The following is a 22,421-nucleotide window of genomic DNA, read 5'->3' as shown; positions in this document are numbered from 1 at the left end:
TGTCTGTGTCAGCCCTGCAGCCAACACAACTTTGAGCTTGCCCCAGTTCGAAAAGGGAAGAGGTGAGAAAGACCAAGAATGTAAGTGGCTTGTGTGTGCATGGGGGGGTGTAAGGGGGCACAATAGACTCCCAAAGGAGCAGAAACCTGACTGAAATACTGAAAATCTGGTGCAGATCCTTTAAGATTTACATGTCGCTTCAATGTGCCGAACATTTAGCCAATCTTTCAAATGGAAAACAAATTTCTCGGGAGGTCAGAGAGCATAGGGGAACCCTGGTCAGGACCTTCTATGTTTCCCTTCAGTGCAGTCTTTCGTCACCGTTTGAAGGCAGATTTCTTTACAATAACATTCTTCATCAAAGCCTGAATTTACTTTGCTCACCATCATCCCTCCACTCAGTTGGCTGCGTGGTGATGTCGTAATTTCTTAGATCACCTTTACTTATTGACTTGCTTGCAGAGAAAATGTCAGAAAAGGTGTAAACATTGAGGAGGTTTGACTAAAGTTTATCCTATGGGCGGAACTTGACTATGTAATTCCTTAAACCAGCCCTTACATGATAATGTGGACCCGCTATGTTTACAACGATCTGAAAAACATTCCAAGTCGCGGTAGCTAAAATGAAATGAGAGAAATTAAGTTGCATTCTACTTTAAACCTGCTTTATGTTCTATTTTATCAGTTTCAGTCTTTGGGTGTATGAGTAACACTGGACTGATGTCAGGATAGTCATAATCTGGTGGGGATATACCCACTGGAAAATTGTGCTGTGCCTAAACCCCATCTGCAAGGACTGATTTGTTATTTCAACACTTTTTTTTCTCTTTTAACCTCTCTGCCCCCACTCTTTTTGTGCACTTTATCATGCCTGTGGCTCAACTTGACCTATAAGGGAGAAGTCATAATAACGCCTCTCCTCAAACTTCAAACAGGAACCGGTGTTCTTGTTTTAATTCATCACTACCCTGACTCAAGCAGTCGGAGAAAAAAAAGCAACAATAACATGGACAAACTGGACACGTAAGACAACAAGAATGAAAAATAAGGAACTGTTTTATCTCTGTGACTTTCCAGCTTTTGTGACACTGAGAATACCCAGTCAGCCATATGTGTCGGTTTCAAGCACATGGATTAAGCTAGTCCAAACAAAGGATTCAATTTAAGGGAGAAAATTCTACTGGGATAAATTTGTGAAGGATAAGAGGTTAATATAATTGTATCTATCTTCCGTGAACTCCAGTCCATCCCGACTATAAGATTGTATGAAGAGATTGAAAAAAAAAAAAAGGAAATATTTTTCATTATTGCACCTCTAAATGTGTACAAACAAATATGTCTTCATTTTCTTGGTGACAAGATAACTTCTAAACCCAAGAAATATATTCTAACTTATGGCTGCCATTGGTAGAGGTCCTTTCCTGACATGCAAAAAAAAGCAGTCACACACAAATGTTCTAACCTAAACGACACTAGCATTAATAATAAAAATGATCTAGTGGCCTATCAGGCCTTAAAAAGATACCAAAATCAAATGTGAATTTGCATTACTGGAAAACAAAGTGTATTGAGTGGAACTATATCAAAGTAGTAATAACAAAAAAAAGCATATCTTAATAAACTTTATGAAATATAGTCAAATATAGCCATTAGCCGTCTTGAGAGGAACAACATTGAGAATATTCTGCCTGTAACTTCAGCTCAGTTAACTTGGTATCTAATTTCCAAATAAATCTTTTTGACTCTAATACTAGACCTAAGCAACTGGAGCTGAGTTGAAAAGTTTTTCCAAAACTCATCTGTAACATTACGATAAATTCCCAAGTTGAGTATTGAGTGTGAAAGAAATGTGAAATCTCAAACTCTTTCTCCTTTCCCCTAAATCCACAACGAGAGATTGATTATGGCTGGCGGATAGTGGACAGTCGGCTTCCAGCACATTACTGGGCGTTAGTACCGGAGTGGCCTGCTTAGGGATTATAAAATTGAGTGATTGGATGTAATCACACAAAGCATTTTCATTCTGTGACTGTATTGCACTATATATTGTGTGTTATCTGTTCACTCAAACTGAACTTGTCAGTACCAGTTGACCAGGGTCATGTCACACTTCAAATAGAAACTCTGGCAAAGTTCCTCTACTTGAACAAAATGTGTACACTATGCTGATTTCTTGGAATATTATGTGGCAACAATGACATACGTCATTCATACTCATTCAGCACTGATTGCTGTAACATAACAACACACATACAGACACATATGTATATAGATATTTCCTTTTTTAAGATATAAATTACCTATGATAACAGTTTGGATCAACAGTGCACCTCTGCCTTGTATCTTCAGGGAAGTTAACAGTGACATGTTTGCCCAAATACAATAATACATTCAGCTGCAGATGTTATTTCTCAGTTCCATGGATATGATTGATTTGACAATAAGAATGTCTCTTCCTTTGTGACCTGAAACAACTTCTTTCTCTTGTCTTTGTTGTACGTGCAGTCATTGCAGGACTGAGCACAACTTCAATATGGTTTCTACATTACTGTTATTATCAGTGCTATTATTTATTGGGTCGCAGTTCAATATGCTTAAATAACTTAGCATACATAGGTCTTTCCTAATGTCAAGCATGTAATGAAACTTTAATATATGCCTTTAAATCAAATACCCTGTAGAAACTATTGCTAATGCAATTGCTGTTTACTAAATCAAATATTGGAAGGTCAAAATGATTATGTTAAATCCTACCCAGATCCAGTCGGGATCCTTGTATGGGCTTATCAGAAGACTGGTACCGCATGACCCTTTTTTGCAACCCAAATCATCTAGATTTACCAGTTGCTATGGACACTAAAGGCAAAACCCAAACAGGAGACTGACACATTCACAAATGGTGTTAACTTCTGAGAATTACCATCAGCACCCGCCTAAGTGTAAGTAATATCCGATGAGTCAATCAAGCAAGCAAATTCCTTCAAGGGTACGATGTAATGTCGCCTGCTAAATTCATTGCTTAATCCTGTTCCAGCAGAAAATCATAAGCAAAAAGACATTCCTTTAAAAGACAGTAAGATATCGGTCAGTCATAACCAAAGCAATGACTATTAATTTCCAAGTAAACAGAGTCATTACCTCATTTGGAAGGCAAACACTTGCTCACTTACATGTCTGGATGGATTATGTGGATGTCAGGAAATAGACCGAAATACGGAGGCAGAAAAAGAAACAAAATCTTTCGGACACTGAATCTCGTCCTTTCTCTTTCTCTGCCTTACACACACAAACACAGCAATCGCCTTCCAGACCATATCCGCAAGCAGACAGAACCAGCCATTCCTGCTCCTGTGAACAGTATATATATCAATTGCTCCCTTACAGGAATGCGCTTTGGTGCACTAAACACAAATTCACAATCTGTGTTCAAGGAGCGGCAAACATAACCTCAAGTAGCCTCAGTGGTGTTTGACTGTCTATACAATTCGTCCTTTCCATCATTCCATGAATCCAACATGGCAATTAAAGATTCAAAGTGGAGTTATGAGGTCAAAGCTGAAATGTACCATTTTGGACATGTGTTGCTAAAACAGACAGGAAAAGGTCAAGGCAAGTTGAATATCCAATTTAAGATGAAGTCCAAATTGAGAAATGCTGATTTCGATTTTAAAATGTAATGTCAGAGTTATCTTCACAAACAAGGGTGGGGCAAAGGCAGGACTAAATCTGAACGGTATCACAAGCGTTACTAACAACTGAAGACGGACAAAATATCATGTTTGTCTGGAGGATATCGCAATCAAACGCTGTCATTTTGTCAATCGGCGATTTGTGGATCAAGTCTAGCCATAAAATCACAGATCAGTCATAAGTTGACAACCAAAATCCCTGCTGCACAGATAGGCCAAACTATGTAGCGTGATCACCTGCAGCCAGTGATGGCCAAGCGGGGCGTGTTATCATGAATTATATGAGTCGGGCGTGTGTCTTGACCTCCGCCGAGTCCCTGAGACTGACTCACTGAACCCCTGGGGTTCAATCGAACCCAGGTTAAGAACCACTGGGATAGACTTTTTATAAAAGATACTGGCAATGTTAGTGTAAAACCAGCATTTTTCTAAGTCACGCCAATTTACAGGAAAGCGTCACAGTATGCGGTGATTAACAAGCACACCATCTAAAAATCTCACAATGTAATTTAGTAGTAACAAGGAACAGACGTCAAGGCTAAACAATGTATTATCTAGATCCCATGTGTAACAGTTGCTTTTTGCCAGGTACAGATTTCAAATTACTTCATTTGTTTATTTAATTTTGTGTTGACAGTTACTATGGTTACATGTCTCCCATGGGCAAGGAGACTATATGAGTGTAATAATGAGTAATATTGAGTATGTCCAAAACGATACCACTTCATTTCTCGTATGTATGATGACTGACCTATGGTGACTGTTTTGAGGATGACATCCGAGGAATGTCTACAAGATCAAAGATGTTTGTGATTGGCTTGGGCCTTGTCCTCTTCTTTTGTTGTGACATTTGTACTGTTAAGAAAACAATAACTGAGAAAGATGTGTAAACACGAGTCAATTTCGTACCTGTAATTCTGATCGGAGTTGACTTGCTCAGTTTGAATTTATAAAATAGGGGTTGGATATTGGTCAATTGTCTATATATGGCTTAAAAGACCATACCAAATCATGAACTTAAAACTTTCCAAAAATGTTGTTTATCAATTGTCACAGTGTTTTTGATGTGTACGAGAAAGAATGGCTATAGAACAAAGTTCTGTCCTCTTTGGGATCACTCAGCTAGTCTGGCCCACCACCAATGAGCAACAAATTACTAGCAAGACATCACAGCAAAATAATACGAATGACCTTTGGAAAGGATGAGTATAAGAGAGAAAGTGGTAGACAAAGTTGACTAATAGAGGCGGGAAGTTAGTAAAAGTCGGTAAATGATCTTAAGAAAGAACAGAAAGACACAACAGCATGGTTGCCTGGGCAGTGAGGGCTAGCCCGTGTAACATGGGGGAATTATGGTGGCTCAAACATCTGTCTGCAATGCTTCTCTTCTCCTTGGCTCCCTCACTTTGACAAAACAAGCAAGGCAGTGCAACATCAAAGACCAGATTTGCAAGTCTAAGAAGCGGTTTGGAAGCTGGAAGAAGGTACAGAGGGAAGGCATTGTGTGGGTCCGTGGTTGACAGAGGAGACATTAAGAGGTTTATGCTTGACTAACGCTGTTCCATAGCTTTCCCTCTGGTTTCTACCAAGGCATTTTAGACATTCCTGGCCTCAAGGATTCTAGGAGACACAGACACGGCAAGTGTTTGCACCAAATGATGGGAGTTGACAAAAGGAGCATTGTCTGAAAGTAGAGAGGTTTGTAAACCGCATGGTGGGAAGATGAAGGATTCAGTGGTCGAGGACCCTTGAAAGGATAGAGACCCTGCCACAGTCTAGAAACATTAAAAAAAGGCAATCTTCCTCCAGGCTTCTGTAGAGTTGCACAGTGCAGAGCTATTGTAACATGCTGTGCACAGCAAAAACATCTGGATATCCACAATACATTCATTTAAATGTCTAACCATAAAAACAATGCGCTCAACCTTTTTTAATTCCTGTTCTTGACTACCCTCTCGGTTAGTGTTCATTGATCAATGAACAATTTGCGCAAACAAATTACATTAATTATGACAGCTAAATATAAATATTTATACTGGAAATGAAGATGCTGCAGAATGCTGAAAAACTTAAACATCTCTGATGCGCTAGGTAACTCTGTATTGCAAAACATAAATTAGCTGTGCTTTGCAGCTTGACTAGCTGTAGACACAACTGCAATGGTGTTCAACTCTCTAGCGACCTCTTAACAAATGAAGGAAAATTTTGTGATCAATAACCTTAATAAGTGCAGAATTAATGACAGCTCACTCAAATACATAAATATTTTAAAGATAGCTTGAAAAAATATTAAATGTCATAATGAGTTCAAAGTTCTATTCTTGTAAAGAGCGTTTTTTTTGTCTGAAATTTTTATACATGCAAGTATGCCTTTTAAGCTTGCACTTACCAGTACATTTTTGTCAATGGCATCTATGTGTTTGATTGCAGGGGGATGACACAAAGATTAAACTATTTCATTTTTTGGGGGCAAATTTATTGTGTAATTACATTTTTGGAGAAATGGTGTTGGTGTGTAGAATGTGAAAATCTGATATTTAGAAGGGGAATAATGGCAATTTTGTTAGTAGCTGTTACTGAAACTTAGCTGAGAGCAAAAACATTAATGTCAGAGCTTTTCTGCCTCATACTTTCTGCTCTGCATAATGAAGCAAGGAACTGGAGAGATTTCTTTTTACTATAGCTTTAGCAGTATATTATTCAGTGTATCCTGCTCACCTCTACTGTCTGCTTTGACACTGTTGCCAAAATCACTATCTAGCTTCAACTTGTTCCTGTGGGAATGGTCACACAGAACTTTGGTGCTGTCCATGGTGCTGAACACGGAGACGCATTAGTAGGATCACAGCGTTAACATATTTCTCATGCGCCCCATCATATAAAAGACTGGGTGTGATGACAAAATAGAGTGGTTACATAGACAACAGGGGGCAGGCAGTGACAGAGAAAAAGGGACCACCACGGTTACCCAACAGTGAAAAGCTGCTGTTCAGTATGTTGAGAAAAAAAGTCCTTCTTTAGACTAAGGCTTTTTACTTGAGAGACTTTGCAAAGTAATAACATGTTAACATGAAAGAATATAAACTACATATGTCCTCTTGTTGTACTCCCACTTCAAAACTTCTTACAACAATAACCCCATTGAAGCTTTTCCATGGGTTTATGCCCAAAACAAGCTGTTTTGTCAAACAAAACCCATCTCTAGATATTTAGAATCATGGAAGCTGTATGTAACTGGTCCTTCAGGCCCTGGATTGGAAAAGGCCATATGGTCTGAAACCACAGCCAAATTCTCAACCTGAAAAATGTGATCTATATCATGTTCTATTGTATCTTTTTTAAGTTTTAATCCAACAGTTAACATTAATGTGTTTTGCTTTTTTTAAGTGATTGTTTTTTAATCAGAGAAGAATCTCTCTCTCAAAAAACACATTTTAAGGCATTGAAAAATTGTATACCTCAGCACTTTTAACTGAGCTGCTGATGGTTTTCCCGCAAGCTTTTTTATTTAATATGGAAATGTAAATAACGTTTGTCAAATATCTTTAATTTATTACGTATTCTATCAATAAAAGTTAATGATTACATTAAAAATTGTCATATCTTGAAAAGCTAAGAGACAATTTGCTCAGTGCTCCATGACAATGTATAATCATTTCCGGTATGGTAGTTAAGAAAAAGAAAATTTACTGGATCAGTCAATATATCATACAGCAGTCATTGGGGGTTGTGGTGGGGGTCTTCTTGCAGTGACATCATAACATGGAAGTGCTTTAGTAAACTCTGTAAGATCAATTTTTGTTGACATAGGTTGCTATCACAATGTCTAAGAGAGTTAATAAAAAAACATTATGATTTTTGGAAATTAGAGACTGACCACAATTGATTATACTATACAAAAAGAACTGCAACCTGTGATGTAAGTTCAAGGACAGGGAGTTTGCAGGGACGATGAAAAAATGTGTGTTTTTTTTAAACTTTTTAAAAAAGATTCTTAAATAAAAAAACAAATGAAATTTCTAGCAGTCAACATGATCATTTAATTACTTTCCTCTTGTCAGAAGGAGAACTTCCTCTATGACAAAATATACAGGGAGTAGAATTACTCAGAAATGCATACAGGCAAGGAATAATCAGACCAAATGGCTCATCTGATATAAACTATGTAATCATCGTAAAATGTCAAAAAAGAGTCAGTTCAAACTTGAATTTCTTTTTCCTTTAGTGAACCTAATTAAAAAAGAAAATCTATGCATTAGACTACAGGAGTCTTGAGAGATGAGCATGATTTCAAGGGAGTACAGTTGAAAGAGAAAGAATTGTGAAGATGGGAACTGACAGCGCTGACTGAACTTCTCATAAGGGTCTTGGCTAAGGATGCAGGGCGAAGTGAGCAAGAGAATGCTGTGCATTGTTTTTAAAAGGTTGGATAGGGACTAAGTGGTGCATTGCAGGGAACAGGTCACCAGGAACATTCAGAGCACATTGACATAGTGCTGCCTGCGCCTTCTATTTTCTGCTGTTGAGGTCTTATTTCAGTTTTTACATGCACAAATGAGACAATGTTGGAACATTTGTAAAATACAAATTCACTGCTCAAATTGGTTAAGACTTTTTTAAATTACACAGTATGAAGACAAGATGTTTTTTTTTATGTTTAATTTCACCATCCTTGTAAATATACTATATATCATTTCTACTATTCAGGCTGGTGACACATGAACAGATGGTTGTAATTATGGCATGATAAAAAAGTAAAGTCTTAACCAAGATCTAGCAGGATTTAAACAGATATGTGAAAATCTTTTTAAAATAATCTTAAATAAAATTAATGGATTTGATTTTTTGAACCACCACCATTGCATAAATAAAAGTTTTAAAGAATCTGGAGAACTGTGTCTGATGTTAACACCAGTGATTGCCAAAGGAAACCCTTACTGTGCCCAAAAGGGCAGTCAACTGATCTTGGCTCTTACAAATATGATTTGTGCCATTACAAGATGGCAATATAGATTGTAGTTGGTTGTCTTGTTCCTGTGACCATCCAGGCAGCTACCAGGAACATGTCCAAAAGCCAGGCCCTGTTAGAAGGCTGATCTTACACGAAACCCTTTGGGTTGCAACAAGACTGTGGACAAAAAAAGGGTGGGGTGCCTGAATCATTTATCTGCAGTCTGACTTAGAACATTTGAGGGAAAACCAAGACCCTGCATCATTACTAGAACTTAAAAAAGACCAAATCACCACTGAAGTCAACACTTGTTTTTGAAGTAATGTCAAAATGAGCGACATCACCACATATGGGTAAATGATTTGTATAATAGGTTGAGTCAATCAATCAGTTATTGATAAGAAATAATAATGCCGAGTTGTAGTTAGGTCAGTATTTGATCATTTCAGTGGTGAGGTTACAGAGATTTTGCTACTTGCTAGAAGGAAATGAGGCTTTCATGAATAAAAAAGTTAATATGAAGTTATCATGTATAATTAGCAGACAGGTGTAGATTCATGAAAACAAGGCACAGTTGATGATTTAACTCAAGGCCAAAAGTTACTTCATGGCATAACATTTCTCTTATCAAACTGAGGAGCTGATAAATCAAATTTCGCCATCTTGATGAATGCTTAACTTGCAAATTGACTCACTATTATTTGTCAATGTATATTGTGTGAACCTTCAGGAGATACCGTAGTGTGGAGATCCAGTCTCTTTTGAGTGTGTTTCATTGCTTTCAACTAGGATTTAGCCATTTTAACAGCAATTATAGCCAGTTAAAAAAAAAAGTTAAGAGGCCTTTCCTATGTTTGTATGTCAGGTCTTTGACATTCTTCTTTTTCTAGCCTGTGTCTCTGTGGCTTTGCTGATCATTATATTGTTAAAGTAGTATTTAACAATCTAACAGTAGGCGGGCAAATTTTAGGAAATGGGTGAGTCCATTAAACAGTCCATTTCTGTCCCTTGCCACCATGATGATGATGATGATACTCAGGTTTGTGAGACATCAGACAGTCTGCATGAGAAATGATGAGGCACATTGGGTTGACTCCAGGTCTCATTATTCAGCCTTAGCTGGCTGGTACATCCTCAAGTTGAGAGGAAAAAAACCATAAGGACATGTCAAAAGCAATTAACTTTCGCTTTGACGTAGGATTGTGCTCATCCCTTTCTTTTCCCGAAGATTCAATCTATTTTCGGTGTCACATAATTTCAGCTTTGACTTCTATCAGTCATGTTTGTCATGAGTAAATAATAAAACTAACACTGCCCTTGATCAATGTAAAACACTCATTTGTTTTAGTCGATAAGATTTATTGACCCACATTGGGGAAATTTGTAATACTGTAAACAGGGTCATTAGAAATAAGCATTTTAATTTCTGGCAATTCCATGCATGACCAGTTATTATGGTGATGTGGACTTAAACGTGACTAATATACATTTTTTTCCACTATCAAGACAATATCAGTTTGTAGCAGCTCACAGGGCAATATGGTGCCCCACATTTACAGTTAATTATGGAGCCACATAATTGCGGGGATTTGAGAGATCCATCTCTATTTAAGGGAATGGTTTAATAAAATCTTCTACAGCATGAGCTGTGGGTCACACTTTCACTTTATCTATCTAAGATAAATCTAAAAGATTGATGCAGTGATAAGTTTCTTCTATGAGTCCGAAAAACTTAACTATTTGGGATTCCTCTGAATATCGTACATGTCCTGAACACCATATCTGTGTTAATTATACTCAAATTACTTAACAGAAATGAATCATTCATCCATTCAAACATACATTCCTCTGCTAATGGAGGACGCAGCCATAGAAGGTGCCAACTTGTTGGTCAGAAACAAGTCCAGGTTCAGTATCTTGATCAAGAACATTTTCCATAACCCCTGGGAAAGAAGGGAATTACAAACACTCCCCTTTCAATTACTAGCGATCCCATTGACCTCCTAAACCACAGTACTCAGAAACAGGTCCATTAAAAAACAGGAATGGTATCCTGCACAATTTGTTTGGACTTACTGAAGTATAAAAACTGAGCAGCCACTTCTTTAATTTCCCACATTGTAGAAGTGCATGAAAAAGACTTTTTTTTTCATGTGGCAGAGACTTAAACAATCAGCAATAATAGACATGAACAAAGTGAGAAACACACACACACACACTAATGGAAAGAAACCTCATAAAGAATAGCTCTCAGTCGCGCTAGCTCCCGACAGCCAATCTCACCACAATCCCATGGTTCTGAGATGCTTCCACCTGTAGAAGCCAAACATGCAACATGCTAACATTTAAACGCATACAGACATGCTTGTGCACACACACGCACACACACACACACACACAGCCTGCAATGATAAATAAATATTAATTCACATTCTAAATATTGTTTATAGGCACTTAAAAAGTCCATCCCAAATCCAGGGGGCTTTTTAGGCCCCTTTCCCCACTAACCACTCTAACCACAAGGATTTCCATCAGCCAGGCTGCATCCTGTACCGAGCAATCAGATATTTCAACCATCCACACCACATGCCAGAGTCCTGAAAAACATCAGGGCGGGGACAGTCGGTGTGTGTTTGTGTGAAAGAGAAAGAATCTGAAACAAATGTTTGTGTGAATTTCTGTCTTTATTAATACATTTACCTATGTGCATTACATGCTTTCTAACTGTCTCTCTCGCTCTCTCTCTCTCTCACACGCACACGCACACACACACGCACACACACACACACACACACACACACACACACACACACACACACACACACGCACACACGCCCACACCCATGTATATATAAATGGAGATCATTGTGTGTGTTTGTACTCTTTTTTACCTTAGCTGGTAAATGCTGGGGTGTGAAGGCATGCTGAGTTTGAAAGATGAAATAAGACTGAAAGTCCTGACAAACTGCAGGCCTTAGGAAATATTTTATCACAGTGTGTATGTGTTGGGCAAGAATTTGATTAAGGGTCATATAACGTGTGATCTCTCAAAACGTGACTGCCACAATCAAGCCTTTTAATGCATCTTCTGGTTATGATTGACATAAGAAACAAGGGGTCAGAGAGTGGAAAAGAGACACAGGAGTAGTGAGGGGGAGTGTGACCTGAGTCAAGGTTCGCATTTCACTGCAAAAACACTCTGCTTGAGCGTTCCTTATGAAAGAAATGACAGATATCCAGAGGTATGTCAACATCAGGGGAAGTGTACTCTGGTTGGACTGCTCTGGATCACACACATTTTATATACTTTTCTTTCACAAGCAGGATCCCACAAAACATTGCCGGATGTGTGCCTCATACATTTAATTCAAGCTGAAACAACACTAGAGCTGTTCATTTAGAGTGTCTCTCTCTGCACCATTTTCTGAATGGATCTATAAAGTTGCGATGTAAGTTGTAAGAATCTAAATTATGATCGTAAAGGGCAAAAAACACAACGATATATCCCCCACTATTTGGATGTATATTATGTATACCAAAGAAGAGGGCGATGGGCCGAAAAGAAGGAGAGGCCATAGAAACATTTTTGGCTATGTTGCCAATGTGAAATTCTCGGATTCTGGTATGATCTGCTTATATTTAATTGCTTGCCCCATCCATTCTGCCCTCATCCCAGCTTTTTCATTCCAACTGAACCCCCCACCCTTTTCTCTTCAAGATGATCTCATGTCCACTGAATCTTCAGGGGGGCTTGAGAGGGGGGTTGCAGGCGGGGTGTAGATTACTTTACCACAGCAAATTAAGACTCTGGTTTGCATGTGTGTGTGTGTGTGTGTGTGCCTGCGGGACAGGTCAGCTGGGGCACACACATCATACCAAAGCAATGAGGACAGGCTGATGGTCTGCTTTCTCGATAGACCCAAGCCTCTGACAAATCAAGATAGGCTATGAACACCAGGGATGGAGACGCTGTGCTATATCAAGTGTATAGGCGTATGCCTCGAAGATAAAAATAGATGGAAAGGACCAAAATGAGTGTGTGTGGGGTGGTAGATGCCACTCGTCCAGTTGTGAAAGAGATGAATGCTCACCCTTTGGTTCTTTCTCCCGTGTAAGAGAAAAATTGCCAAGCAAGTGGAGGCTAGCAGCTGGACGAGCAAGAAAAGCACTACTGGGCTTAGCCAGCATGGTTGTAAACACCAGAATGTGGATAGTGAGGGTGGCTGAAAAAAAAAAGACATGACGATAGCCCAGGGACGCTGATTGCTATTGTTGGACTGTCTTTCTGTAAGGAAATGATATTAAACTGAACTTCTGCTAAACATGGATGTCAGGATCGTCCAGGTCTACTGATTTTATGGGCTGTTGCTATTTAAGTCAAGAGGTATGTCTCTGCTCTGCTTCTCTGTAAATTTGTGGCTAGAGTATTCCTAACAAAAGCCATAACAATTACCACAGAGCCAGTGGCTCGCAGAGATAAAAAAGACATAGTGTGTGATAGATCTTCAAAACAAACCACTTAATTGAAGCTTGAATATGTATGGTCAGATGGTTTTCACCCTGAATGATGTGAAGTTTATCTGAGAATTGAAAATCAGATGGAGAACAAGTTTATAGGATACATCAAAAAAAGTGTCGGATACCTTCAAAGAAAACATCTTTGAAAAAGGGATTGGGAACTATTTTACTACAAGTACTTTGTTTTGTTATCCATGACAGAAGCACTAAAGTAAATTAATATAGATGGGAAATGATCAAATCACAAAGTCTATCACCATACTCTCTCCAATACCACTTATTATGCTTAAACAGTATGCAAGAGATTTTAGAATGTCCAAAGTTATGGCATGCAAACAATACAATGAATGGCAAATGCCACGGGTGATATTTTGGACTTTGCAAGTTATGAACAATGTCTTCAGAATGCAACAAATCATGTGACCATGGCAGATGGCCACATGGGATGAAGCGCTGCTCCTATAATGCCTGACTTATGTTGTTGTGTTTGCTTTTCCCTATTCATACTGTTTTTCAACATTGGTGAATAGTTACGATGGTGGTGAACTGTAAATAAAAACAAACAGGTGAACGTCTAGGCATTATTACAACTGAGGTATATTTTTGAAGACTACTTTGCGCCTCAACAGTAGGTTTCATTCGGCAACTCTGGTTATTTGGTGCTATATAAATAAAAACTAACTTGACTTCCTAATATCAGAGTTCATTTTTCTCCACACAGTAAAATACATCTTTATGCTATATGCTAACTAATGTGCATCCATACCGCTCTGTTTCAGATTTTTAATTAATGTACCAAAGTAGAAAAACTCACTTATGATAAAATGGCATTTGTGATATTTGTAACTATCGAAATTAAAAGTGGGACATATTTGTATTTACTAAGATAAAGGTTCTTTTACGATGCCTGTGTGTAAGATTAACAATGATTATGAGGAATCATGAACAAAGCAGCACAATCAGTTAAAACCGCCTGCAAAAACTACAAAGACATACTTTGAATTAACCATTGTAGAGGTACACTTTCTGTTATCACTTTCATTATTTTCATAACCCTGAAATGTAATTAGATGTGTGTGCTACAATTTGCTAAGGCGGACACATTGGCAACATTTTATCATCAGGTTCAATAAGTTAGTTGATTGTTTTGGCAAAGTAGCACTGTTTCATATTTATCTAGTTTCACAAATCATGTTCATCTTGAGAACACATATTTCATGTACCACAGACACATGATGGAATAACACATGACAGAACCATCTTGGAATCACATTCTTCATCCATGAAGACATTTGGCCCCTACTGACAATCTTTCTTCTAAAACATCCTGAAAATACAGAGGTCATTTTGACTCACTTCTAAAAATGTGATGTGGTATTAGCTGTGCTGATATGCCAGATTGCAACTTTCCAAATGTGTGCGTGTACGTGGACGTGTATGTGTGCTTGTGTGCGCATGGGCGTGAACATACAATACATGGAAGAATGAAGCAAGAGCAGATTAACCACACTTGGTGATGAATACAACTTGACTTACTGGCTTACTGCGAGCAATTATGGCAATGTCTTTTCTCAAACTTGACTTTCTCACACTTACCGTGAAATACATGAGGTCCTGAAACATGTGTGCATCAAATACATGCTCAAATGTCTGTGCACCAGCCCACCCTCCATTCAACCCCCAAACCACAAAGGGTTAAATATAATCAATCTTCTTTAACAATGCTGTCAGGGCACTGTCTAAGACCACTGACAGAAGCACACAGATAGTGACTACATACCGATGACAGTGGGCATGTGTGATTGTAATTGTGTATATGTGCGTGTGTGTAAGAGTGCACACTCTAAACCTCTTATGATTTGAAAGAATGTGGATTAGTTAAGTCACAGTGTTTATTTGAGGTAACCATAGGGTGCAGAATAAGTGTGTGTGTGTGTGTGTGAGGGTTAGTTCATTAAATGAGTTTTAATTGCCTTTCCATGTTTGGCTTCCTTGAACAGCCTTATGTATTTTACAGTGTGAATGAATCACCAGTCCTGGTTTTCTCTGTTTGCTGTGTTACACAGTGTAAGCAAAAACAAAAACACAATTATACGCGCGTGAGTGTGTGTGGGTGTGTCCGTGTGCTACCTGGGGAGACTTGTGCGATCTCCAACTGTACTGGTGGCTGTGGAGGCTGGCCAACAGCACATTCTCATCTGTGTCTACCTGGCCAAAGCGCAGTGTCTCATGGGTGTCGTTGCAGATCACGTAGTGGCTATAAACCAGCTCTTCGGCCTCCAGGTTCCCATTCTGAGAATAAACAGCAGGGTGCGGGATTGAGGTTGAAGTTATAGTTAAATGGACAAAGAAAAAGAAAGAAGAACGATGAATTATGACACAGTGAGACAGAGAGAGAGATACAGTTAGAGAGAGCAAGGGGGAGAGAAAAAGAGGGAGCTTTGCAAGTAAATGCTGGGAGTCGATATTAAATGTGTTCTCAATCTCAAAAATGCAGAACTTGGTGGGGCGGCTGTCAGCCAGTAGGAGATCTAGGTGAGTGATATCATCCGTGGGAGCAACACAACTTCAACAAGGGAGTGAATCATATCCTAGTTTGACAGCTAACCAGACTAGAGATGCCTGGACTGGGCTTAGGAGCTAAATCTGCCCAATGAGTCCACATAGTGTCCCTGGCAGCGCAACTCTTAGCAAATCTTGATTTTTCAACATACTACTTTAAGCAACAAAAATACATTTATTGTGGCTGTAAAAAATGATTTGAGTTGTCAACTTGTCAAGGGGCTGTGTGTGTGTTCGCATGTGTGGGTGCACGCAAGACTGATTTTCATGTTTTCTCAATGCCTTGATATTACCATCCACTAAATCCGCAGAGGTCACTCCTGGTGGTAAGAATCATCAATTATTTTGTGGTTGGCTTAGAGAAAACCATATGGTGGCATGGGAAACTGTAAGACAGCCTCCAAAAAAAAAATCTCAATTTGTGCAAGTCATATGGGGATGCTCTCTATTCATTCATCACCTTTCATACAGGAAATGTTGGCTTACTGCCCTGCAATGGGAAATATTGGGTTAACTGAGAGAGGGCAATACATCATGTCTCCAGTATTGAGAAATTCCAAATCCCCGATTTCAAAACAGCACCTTGTGTGGAAATGGAGTGTGTGGATGCGACGTGTGTGTGCGAGCTGCATTTGTGCTTTTTCCAAAGACGCTTAACTCCTGATGGAATCTCTCTTGCACGGCCCTCCCTCACTTTGACACACATGAATGCGGTTCAGAAGGCTTCTTAATAAGTACTCAACTATCCCAATATCGAGGAACCCCAGCCTGCTGTATACTTTATAAAGAGGAGGGGGTGAGTGTCTGGGGTGGGGTTGATGGTTGATGGTTAAAAGAGGCTGGCAGTAAAAGCTCAGATTCTGACTGCCAAGCACGTTCAGGGTCCTGGGGTTGTTGATGCTATTGAAAACGGATGGGAAAGTTTACACCATTAAAAGAGCACTTGATGATAGATGTGTATGTGAGTGAGAGAGTGAGCGAAAGAAAGAGAGAGAAAGAGAGCAACATATAGATGGGACAGCTGCAAAGGGTTCAAATCCATTTCCAATTTTATAGTGGAACAGTATCTGTGCTCCCTCTCAAATCTGACACTGCGATTTACAAACTTCCTGCTGCCATTGTAAGATGCCATTTCTAATCCTACTCTTTGATGGTATCGTCTTTCTACTCTGATTCATGAGGCAACACGATAGCCACATCACAAAGACTTCCTCCAGCAATCACAATTACTCTCTGTCTATCCAGGGATTTTAAGTAGACAAATATTAAGACAAAGTTATTTTAACAGTCAACACAGCTTCCTTGTTAAAGAGCAGAAAACACCATCTTCCTTTAACACAGTCCTACCATGAAACCATAGTATCCATTTCCCTCATACATCCGGGTGCTATTGCTTTGTTCTATGCCAGATCTGGATGTCAAAGGGGTATAATCTAAATTAAGTGGCAACTTAAAAAAATATCTGGAATACAAATTGCGGATAATGATACTGTCTCAAGTGCCTCAAGAAAATACACATGAAGAGACAGCAGGGGGACTTGAGAAGAGAATAAACTAAAATATGTTAAACCAACATTAAAACAATAATCACATCTTATTTCATCAATAAATTCTTCCACTCAAGGTCCTTTCCCACATACACAGTATGTTAGACTATTTAGAATGACTTATGTATCATGCTCTTTCCAATTGCACTGGAAAGCTTTCAAACATAGGTTAAATGAGTGGGAAATTAAAAAAGAAAAAAAGTAATTCTTGTTGTCTCACTTGCACATACAGTACAACAGCCTGTGAACATTTTTCTGAGAAAGGAGAGTGTAAATACTACTGTGGCTTGCCACCAAAGCCACTTCCCTGGGGCTGGGGGAAGCAAAGAATGAAAGTAGGGCTTGGGACTGAGAATCGAGAATGAAGGCATGGGGCCTGAGGTTTGATTGGTTAGAGGCTGAAAGGGGGGTCATATGGGGCTATAAAGTGCAGGGTTATTAAGAAAAAAATAAGGTTCATTTTAAACAAGAATTCTGATTCCAACAATAATAGAAATAGAGCTAAACAAAGAAAAGCCCACAATAATAATTTCCAATAATAATAATAATAATAAGCGCTTCAATGAGGATAATTGGAGTATGGGAAAGGCTGAGGGAATGAGGCCCCTGGCTTATTCACGCAGTATTAGAGGAGACAGCAAATGTATTCACTGTAAGAATATCAATATTAATGCAAACGCATTTGGCTTGCGTCCTTATGACTGCCAGAAAAATCTGTGAGATGTATTTTAATGGAGAGCAGAGAAGCTATTATGCCATGATAACAACAGTATATTAGGCACAATTAGGGCAATACATGTGGAAATTACCACCATGTACCAAGAAGTGCCTTTTATTTCAAGCTTTTACTCTGCATCTGGAAATGCTACAGCTACTCTGGCTGCGGTGCTATGGTTCTGACCCTGCCTGGGTTATGAGGTTTCAATTGTGTGGTACTTGAGGAATCTTCTCTACAGTTCACTGCTGACCCTGCTGGCCACATCACAACATGCCTGCTTGCCAACCTTGACACCAGGAAACATGAAAATCACTGAAATAATTGTACATGTTAGGATACATCCTTCTCCGGCGGAAGGCCTCAGCCTGTTGACATTTCCAACTGCTTCTGATTATGTTAAAAAATTTGGCCTAATTTTTTTGCTGCTGCATGGAGAATGTATATGTATGAGATGAAAATGTAAGCCTTGATTAAATGAAAGATAAACTCCAGCATCAATCATCAAATCAATCCCTGTTACGCGACACAACACTACTAGACAACCCTATTCTTTTTTTTACCACATACAAGATTTACTCTCACTGTAAATCTGAAAAAGGAAAACAATACCCCATCGCTGGTATGTTCACATCCTTTGAAACTGACCAATATGTAAGAGGAGCTTTTTCAACTAGATTAGCTTTTTCATTTGACCTTTCTTTAGCCCTAACAACAGTAACACTTTAGTCATATGGGTTATAGTAAACTGCTGAAGGCTGGAGGTATGTATATACATGTTAGAAGGTTGCTGCCGTTTAAACCAATCAGGACTTCAAATCAAACATTACAATTTAACAAAACAAGTAAAAATCAATGATAAAAAATAGGGTATCTGAAGTACCAAAGCATACTGTATGAATATCTGCCTTCAAAACCACCACTCTGTATAAAGCAGGATGCCCTTTTTTTTGTGTAGCATGCTTTGTGTAGGTTAATATGCATTCAACACTCAGCTGAAACAGCATCCATAAAAGCTGAACATTAACAATGTATGCCAAATAATCAGGCTTGGTATTGTGGGTGAACCCACGCACGGATACCAGCCTGTGCAAAATCCTTGGTAAAGCTACAGTTCAACCCTTATGTTACACCAACATTTGACCAACAGAAGCGAAGAAATTCATTACTCTGCACCAATTCTATTATTAAGCCAAAGGTCAAATATGACCCACTATCCAATACTCTGTTTCGGATATTTTGATGAGTCCGTATCTTGAAAAAAAACTTAACCAGACACCAGAATAATCATTTATAGTATTTCTTTTCTTGCAGTTGCTCAATTCAGCATACGTAGGTATGAGCCCGGCTGTTTGTACAAAAACATTACCTATTGTTTCTCTCCCGTCTGTGCGCAAGTAATATCATGAGAATTCTTCCCGCCTCTGGAGGCCAGTATATGAGTCAGCACAGACACACAGCTGAGCTGAGCCACACTAGGGCATACAAATCCAGAAAGCTGTGTGTGTGTGTGTGTGTGTGCGTGCATGTAGTAGACAAGTGGGTGGAGAACTTGGGCCAGATGAAGTCTTGGCAGGTGTCATCACTCAAATTTTCATGGGCATCGCTTCACACACAAATATCCTGGCTACCAGAGGCAGTGCTGAGAGCAGAGAACCAAGAGATGACGAGCACTATAGTGAAGCAATCCAATAATGGACACACTGTAGCCTCATACTGAGAGTTTATAGTAAACTGAAAAAGCAGTTCCATCCTGCAAATTTTATTACCACTGGCGGGGAACCAAAACTATTCTTGTGAAACTCTCCAGTTTGTTGTGAGTTTGTTTAGCTGATACTCCACGTGGGACAAAAGACTGTCTTACTACATATTCTGTATGAGTGAATACATTTTGTATAGGGGTTTCCTCAACAGATTTATTAGACCCAAGCTCACTTTTTAACTGTTAGAAGCAAATGCTTAACTTCATACGAAAGGACACATAAATTGATTCTTGGAATTGCTGGATTTTCAATTGCTCTATTGAACAGGAAAAAAAGAAAACAGAAAATGAAATAGATAAATACATGTAATATTCTCTTAAAAAGGAAATTGAATATTACATTTATAGATTTTTAATTTTACCCATCTGATGAATGTAAGAAACCCAAGTGGAATGGTGAAATGACATGGAGTATAGATTAACATGACGGTGGATTTGAAGTACCTGCGGTCAACAGTCCGGAGCAACGGAGAGTGTGGAGAAGAGGTGAAGAAATGTGTGCAAGCAGGTTGGAATAGGAGGAGAAATGTGTCAGGTGTGTTGGTTGATGAAAGAGTATCAATTGAAATGAAAATAAAAGTTTACAAGAGGGTGTTGAGACCGACCGCGTTGTCTGGAGGTAGCATAAATAGAGATGATGAGGTTACTTAAGTGAATGAATCCATCGAAGGGACAACATGTTAGATGTTTTGGAAGATGTATTGGAGAAAGAGTCAGATTGAGATAATTTTGGACATATACAGGGGAGGGATAGTGGATATATTGATAGAAATTTACAGACATGAAGTTGGTTGTTGTGAGAGAAGAGGATGCAGAGGAGAGGGTAAGATGGAGGCAGAGGTTTTGCTGTAGCCATCCCTGAAAGGAACAGCAGCAAGGAAAAGTAGAAATGTACACATTACTGCTGCCCACAAGCACTTGTTGTTACCTGTTGCCAGCTGCATAGGGCAGTGTCCAGTGTATGGATAGCATATTGACTGATACTGAGGTACACATGATCCACAAAGATGTTTGCATCCAACACTGTGTTCTGGGGACAGTGGACAGCTGTAGCTTGACTCTGAAACAAACACAAGATATGAGGTCCTTCTTGAAATTTAAGGCTTATAGGATGAATGCATTTTGGTCAAAACAGCTTCATACACAGCTATTTCAGGGAAAAAAAAAAAGATTAGATCAGAGCGCATTACAAAACAAAATGATTCAGCCAGCTGCACCTGTATCACACATGGCTGAAGGAGTTGCACGTGCGTGAGGTTTCGATACTCCATTAACTTGCAAGCCACCTCGGTGGAAAAGCTGAATTCCTGGAATAGACGTGCCCCGTTGTGCCACTGCCGCAAGAAGACCCGTGGCACCTGGGCACTCGCCACCATGAATCCCTGTTTCTGAGGTAACTTCCTGTCTGGCTGGAAAGGACGAAGTCGAGGAGACGGCACTGAGAAAAAATTTAGACACAGTATATGTATTAAAAAAACTAGAATGTTGGAATGGCTATGTATCATGTGAAAAGCTATAACTAATGATTTTCTTGATATCCAAGTTATTCACTAAATATCAATACAATAATTCCACAAGGGGTAGAGCATGGGTGTAAATCACAGGCGTCAGATAATTTTCCCATTTCAAAAAATTATACATGAAAGGCTGAACGGTATTGCAGTATAATAGATTATAATTAAACCATTAATGATCACTACCTGAATATGGACAAATAATGCCAATTTTCCCAGTGGAGGTTACCACTAATACTATTTAATGACTCCAAAATTAGCTCAAAAAATCCACCATAAATACATAAGAAGAGAAAGAAAAAATGTTTTTTCATATGATAAAAGATTACATATCAAGTCCAGTTAATTTCAAAGTGCTCTGAGTGATCTTAAACCTATTTTAAAAAGCAACATTTGTTTCAGGGTTTCGAGCTGTTCACTTAATACGAATTAAAAAGGTTTGGATTTCTACCTGTTCCGAGCTGCTCTAGGTGGTGGCAGAAGGAAAGTTGTATCTGTGCAAGCTGCAGGGACACACCCAGGGAAGGGACAAACCATGGAGCAAAACAAGAGTCCACACGGGTGCAGGCTGCCAGCGCCATAGTGGATACCAACTGATCGCACGGTAGTTGGGAGCCACTCTCACTATCTGAACTGGAAAGAAAGAGTGCAAAATTTTATTAACTGATTACAGATTTGCAGAATGCACCGGAAACTGTTAAAACACCAAAGACATAAAGTACTGACAGCATCCTGTGACAGTGATAAAATAACTTTTTCATATTAGCAGTGTAAAACTGGGATTCAAGTGAAATTTTGGTGGGCGTAAATGTTTTCCTATTCTAATATCGAGATACAATTTCAGATGTGGAATAACAGTCACAAGATTGAACTTGTTTATTCAATAGTCTGAATCTTAGTTTGAGCTGATTGCTTTTGAAACTTGCCCTGTGTGTTACAGTGATGTGACATCCTTGTCAAAAATCTGAAATGAAACTAATGCCGTTATTATGAGATGAAAACGAGAAATGAAAAGAGACAACAATGAGGAGAGGGCCTCTTCGCTGTCCGAGCTCGTGAGTTTAGGTACTCTATTACTGCAGCAGTTTCCAAGGGGAATCTCTCCATGGACATTAATTGCATGTCATGGTTGATGATGCCGAATAGAAGGTAATTGAAGTGAA

General features: G+C 39.0%; 1 protein-coding gene across 3 annotated transcripts in view; it reads right to left on the bottom strand.

Annotated features, from left to right (window-relative positions):
- Positions 1 to 22,421, bottom strand: part of vps13b (vacuolar protein sorting 13 homolog B) — a 288,855-nt gene that overhangs the window by 31,381 nt on the left and 235,053 nt on the right. For all 3 annotated transcript variants that reach the window (XM_086154801.1, XM_086154799.1, XM_086154800.1), the window contains exons 43-46: positions 21,710 to 21,891; positions 20,962 to 21,182; positions 20,673 to 20,804; positions 15,289 to 15,450 (exon numbers count right to left, since the gene is read on the bottom strand). In XM_086154801.1, coding sequence (XP_086010927.1) covers positions 15,289 to 15,450; positions 20,673 to 20,804; positions 20,962 to 21,182; positions 21,710 to 21,891 — 697 coding nt within the window. The remainder of the gene's footprint in view (positions 1 to 15,288; positions 15,451 to 20,672; positions 20,805 to 20,961; positions 21,183 to 21,709; positions 21,892 to 22,421) is intronic.

Source organism: Fistularia commersonii, chromosome 11 (assembly GCF_037954325.1).
Source record: "Fistularia commersonii isolate RoL2024-O1a breed Wild chromosome 11, RoL_Fcom_v1.0, whole genome shotgun sequence".
Lineage (NCBI taxonomy): Eukaryota > Metazoa > Chordata > Actinopteri > Syngnathiformes > Fistulariidae > Fistularia > Fistularia commersonii.
Note: the sequence above shows the minus strand (reverse complement) of the source record. Positions and strands in the feature narration are given on the sequence as shown.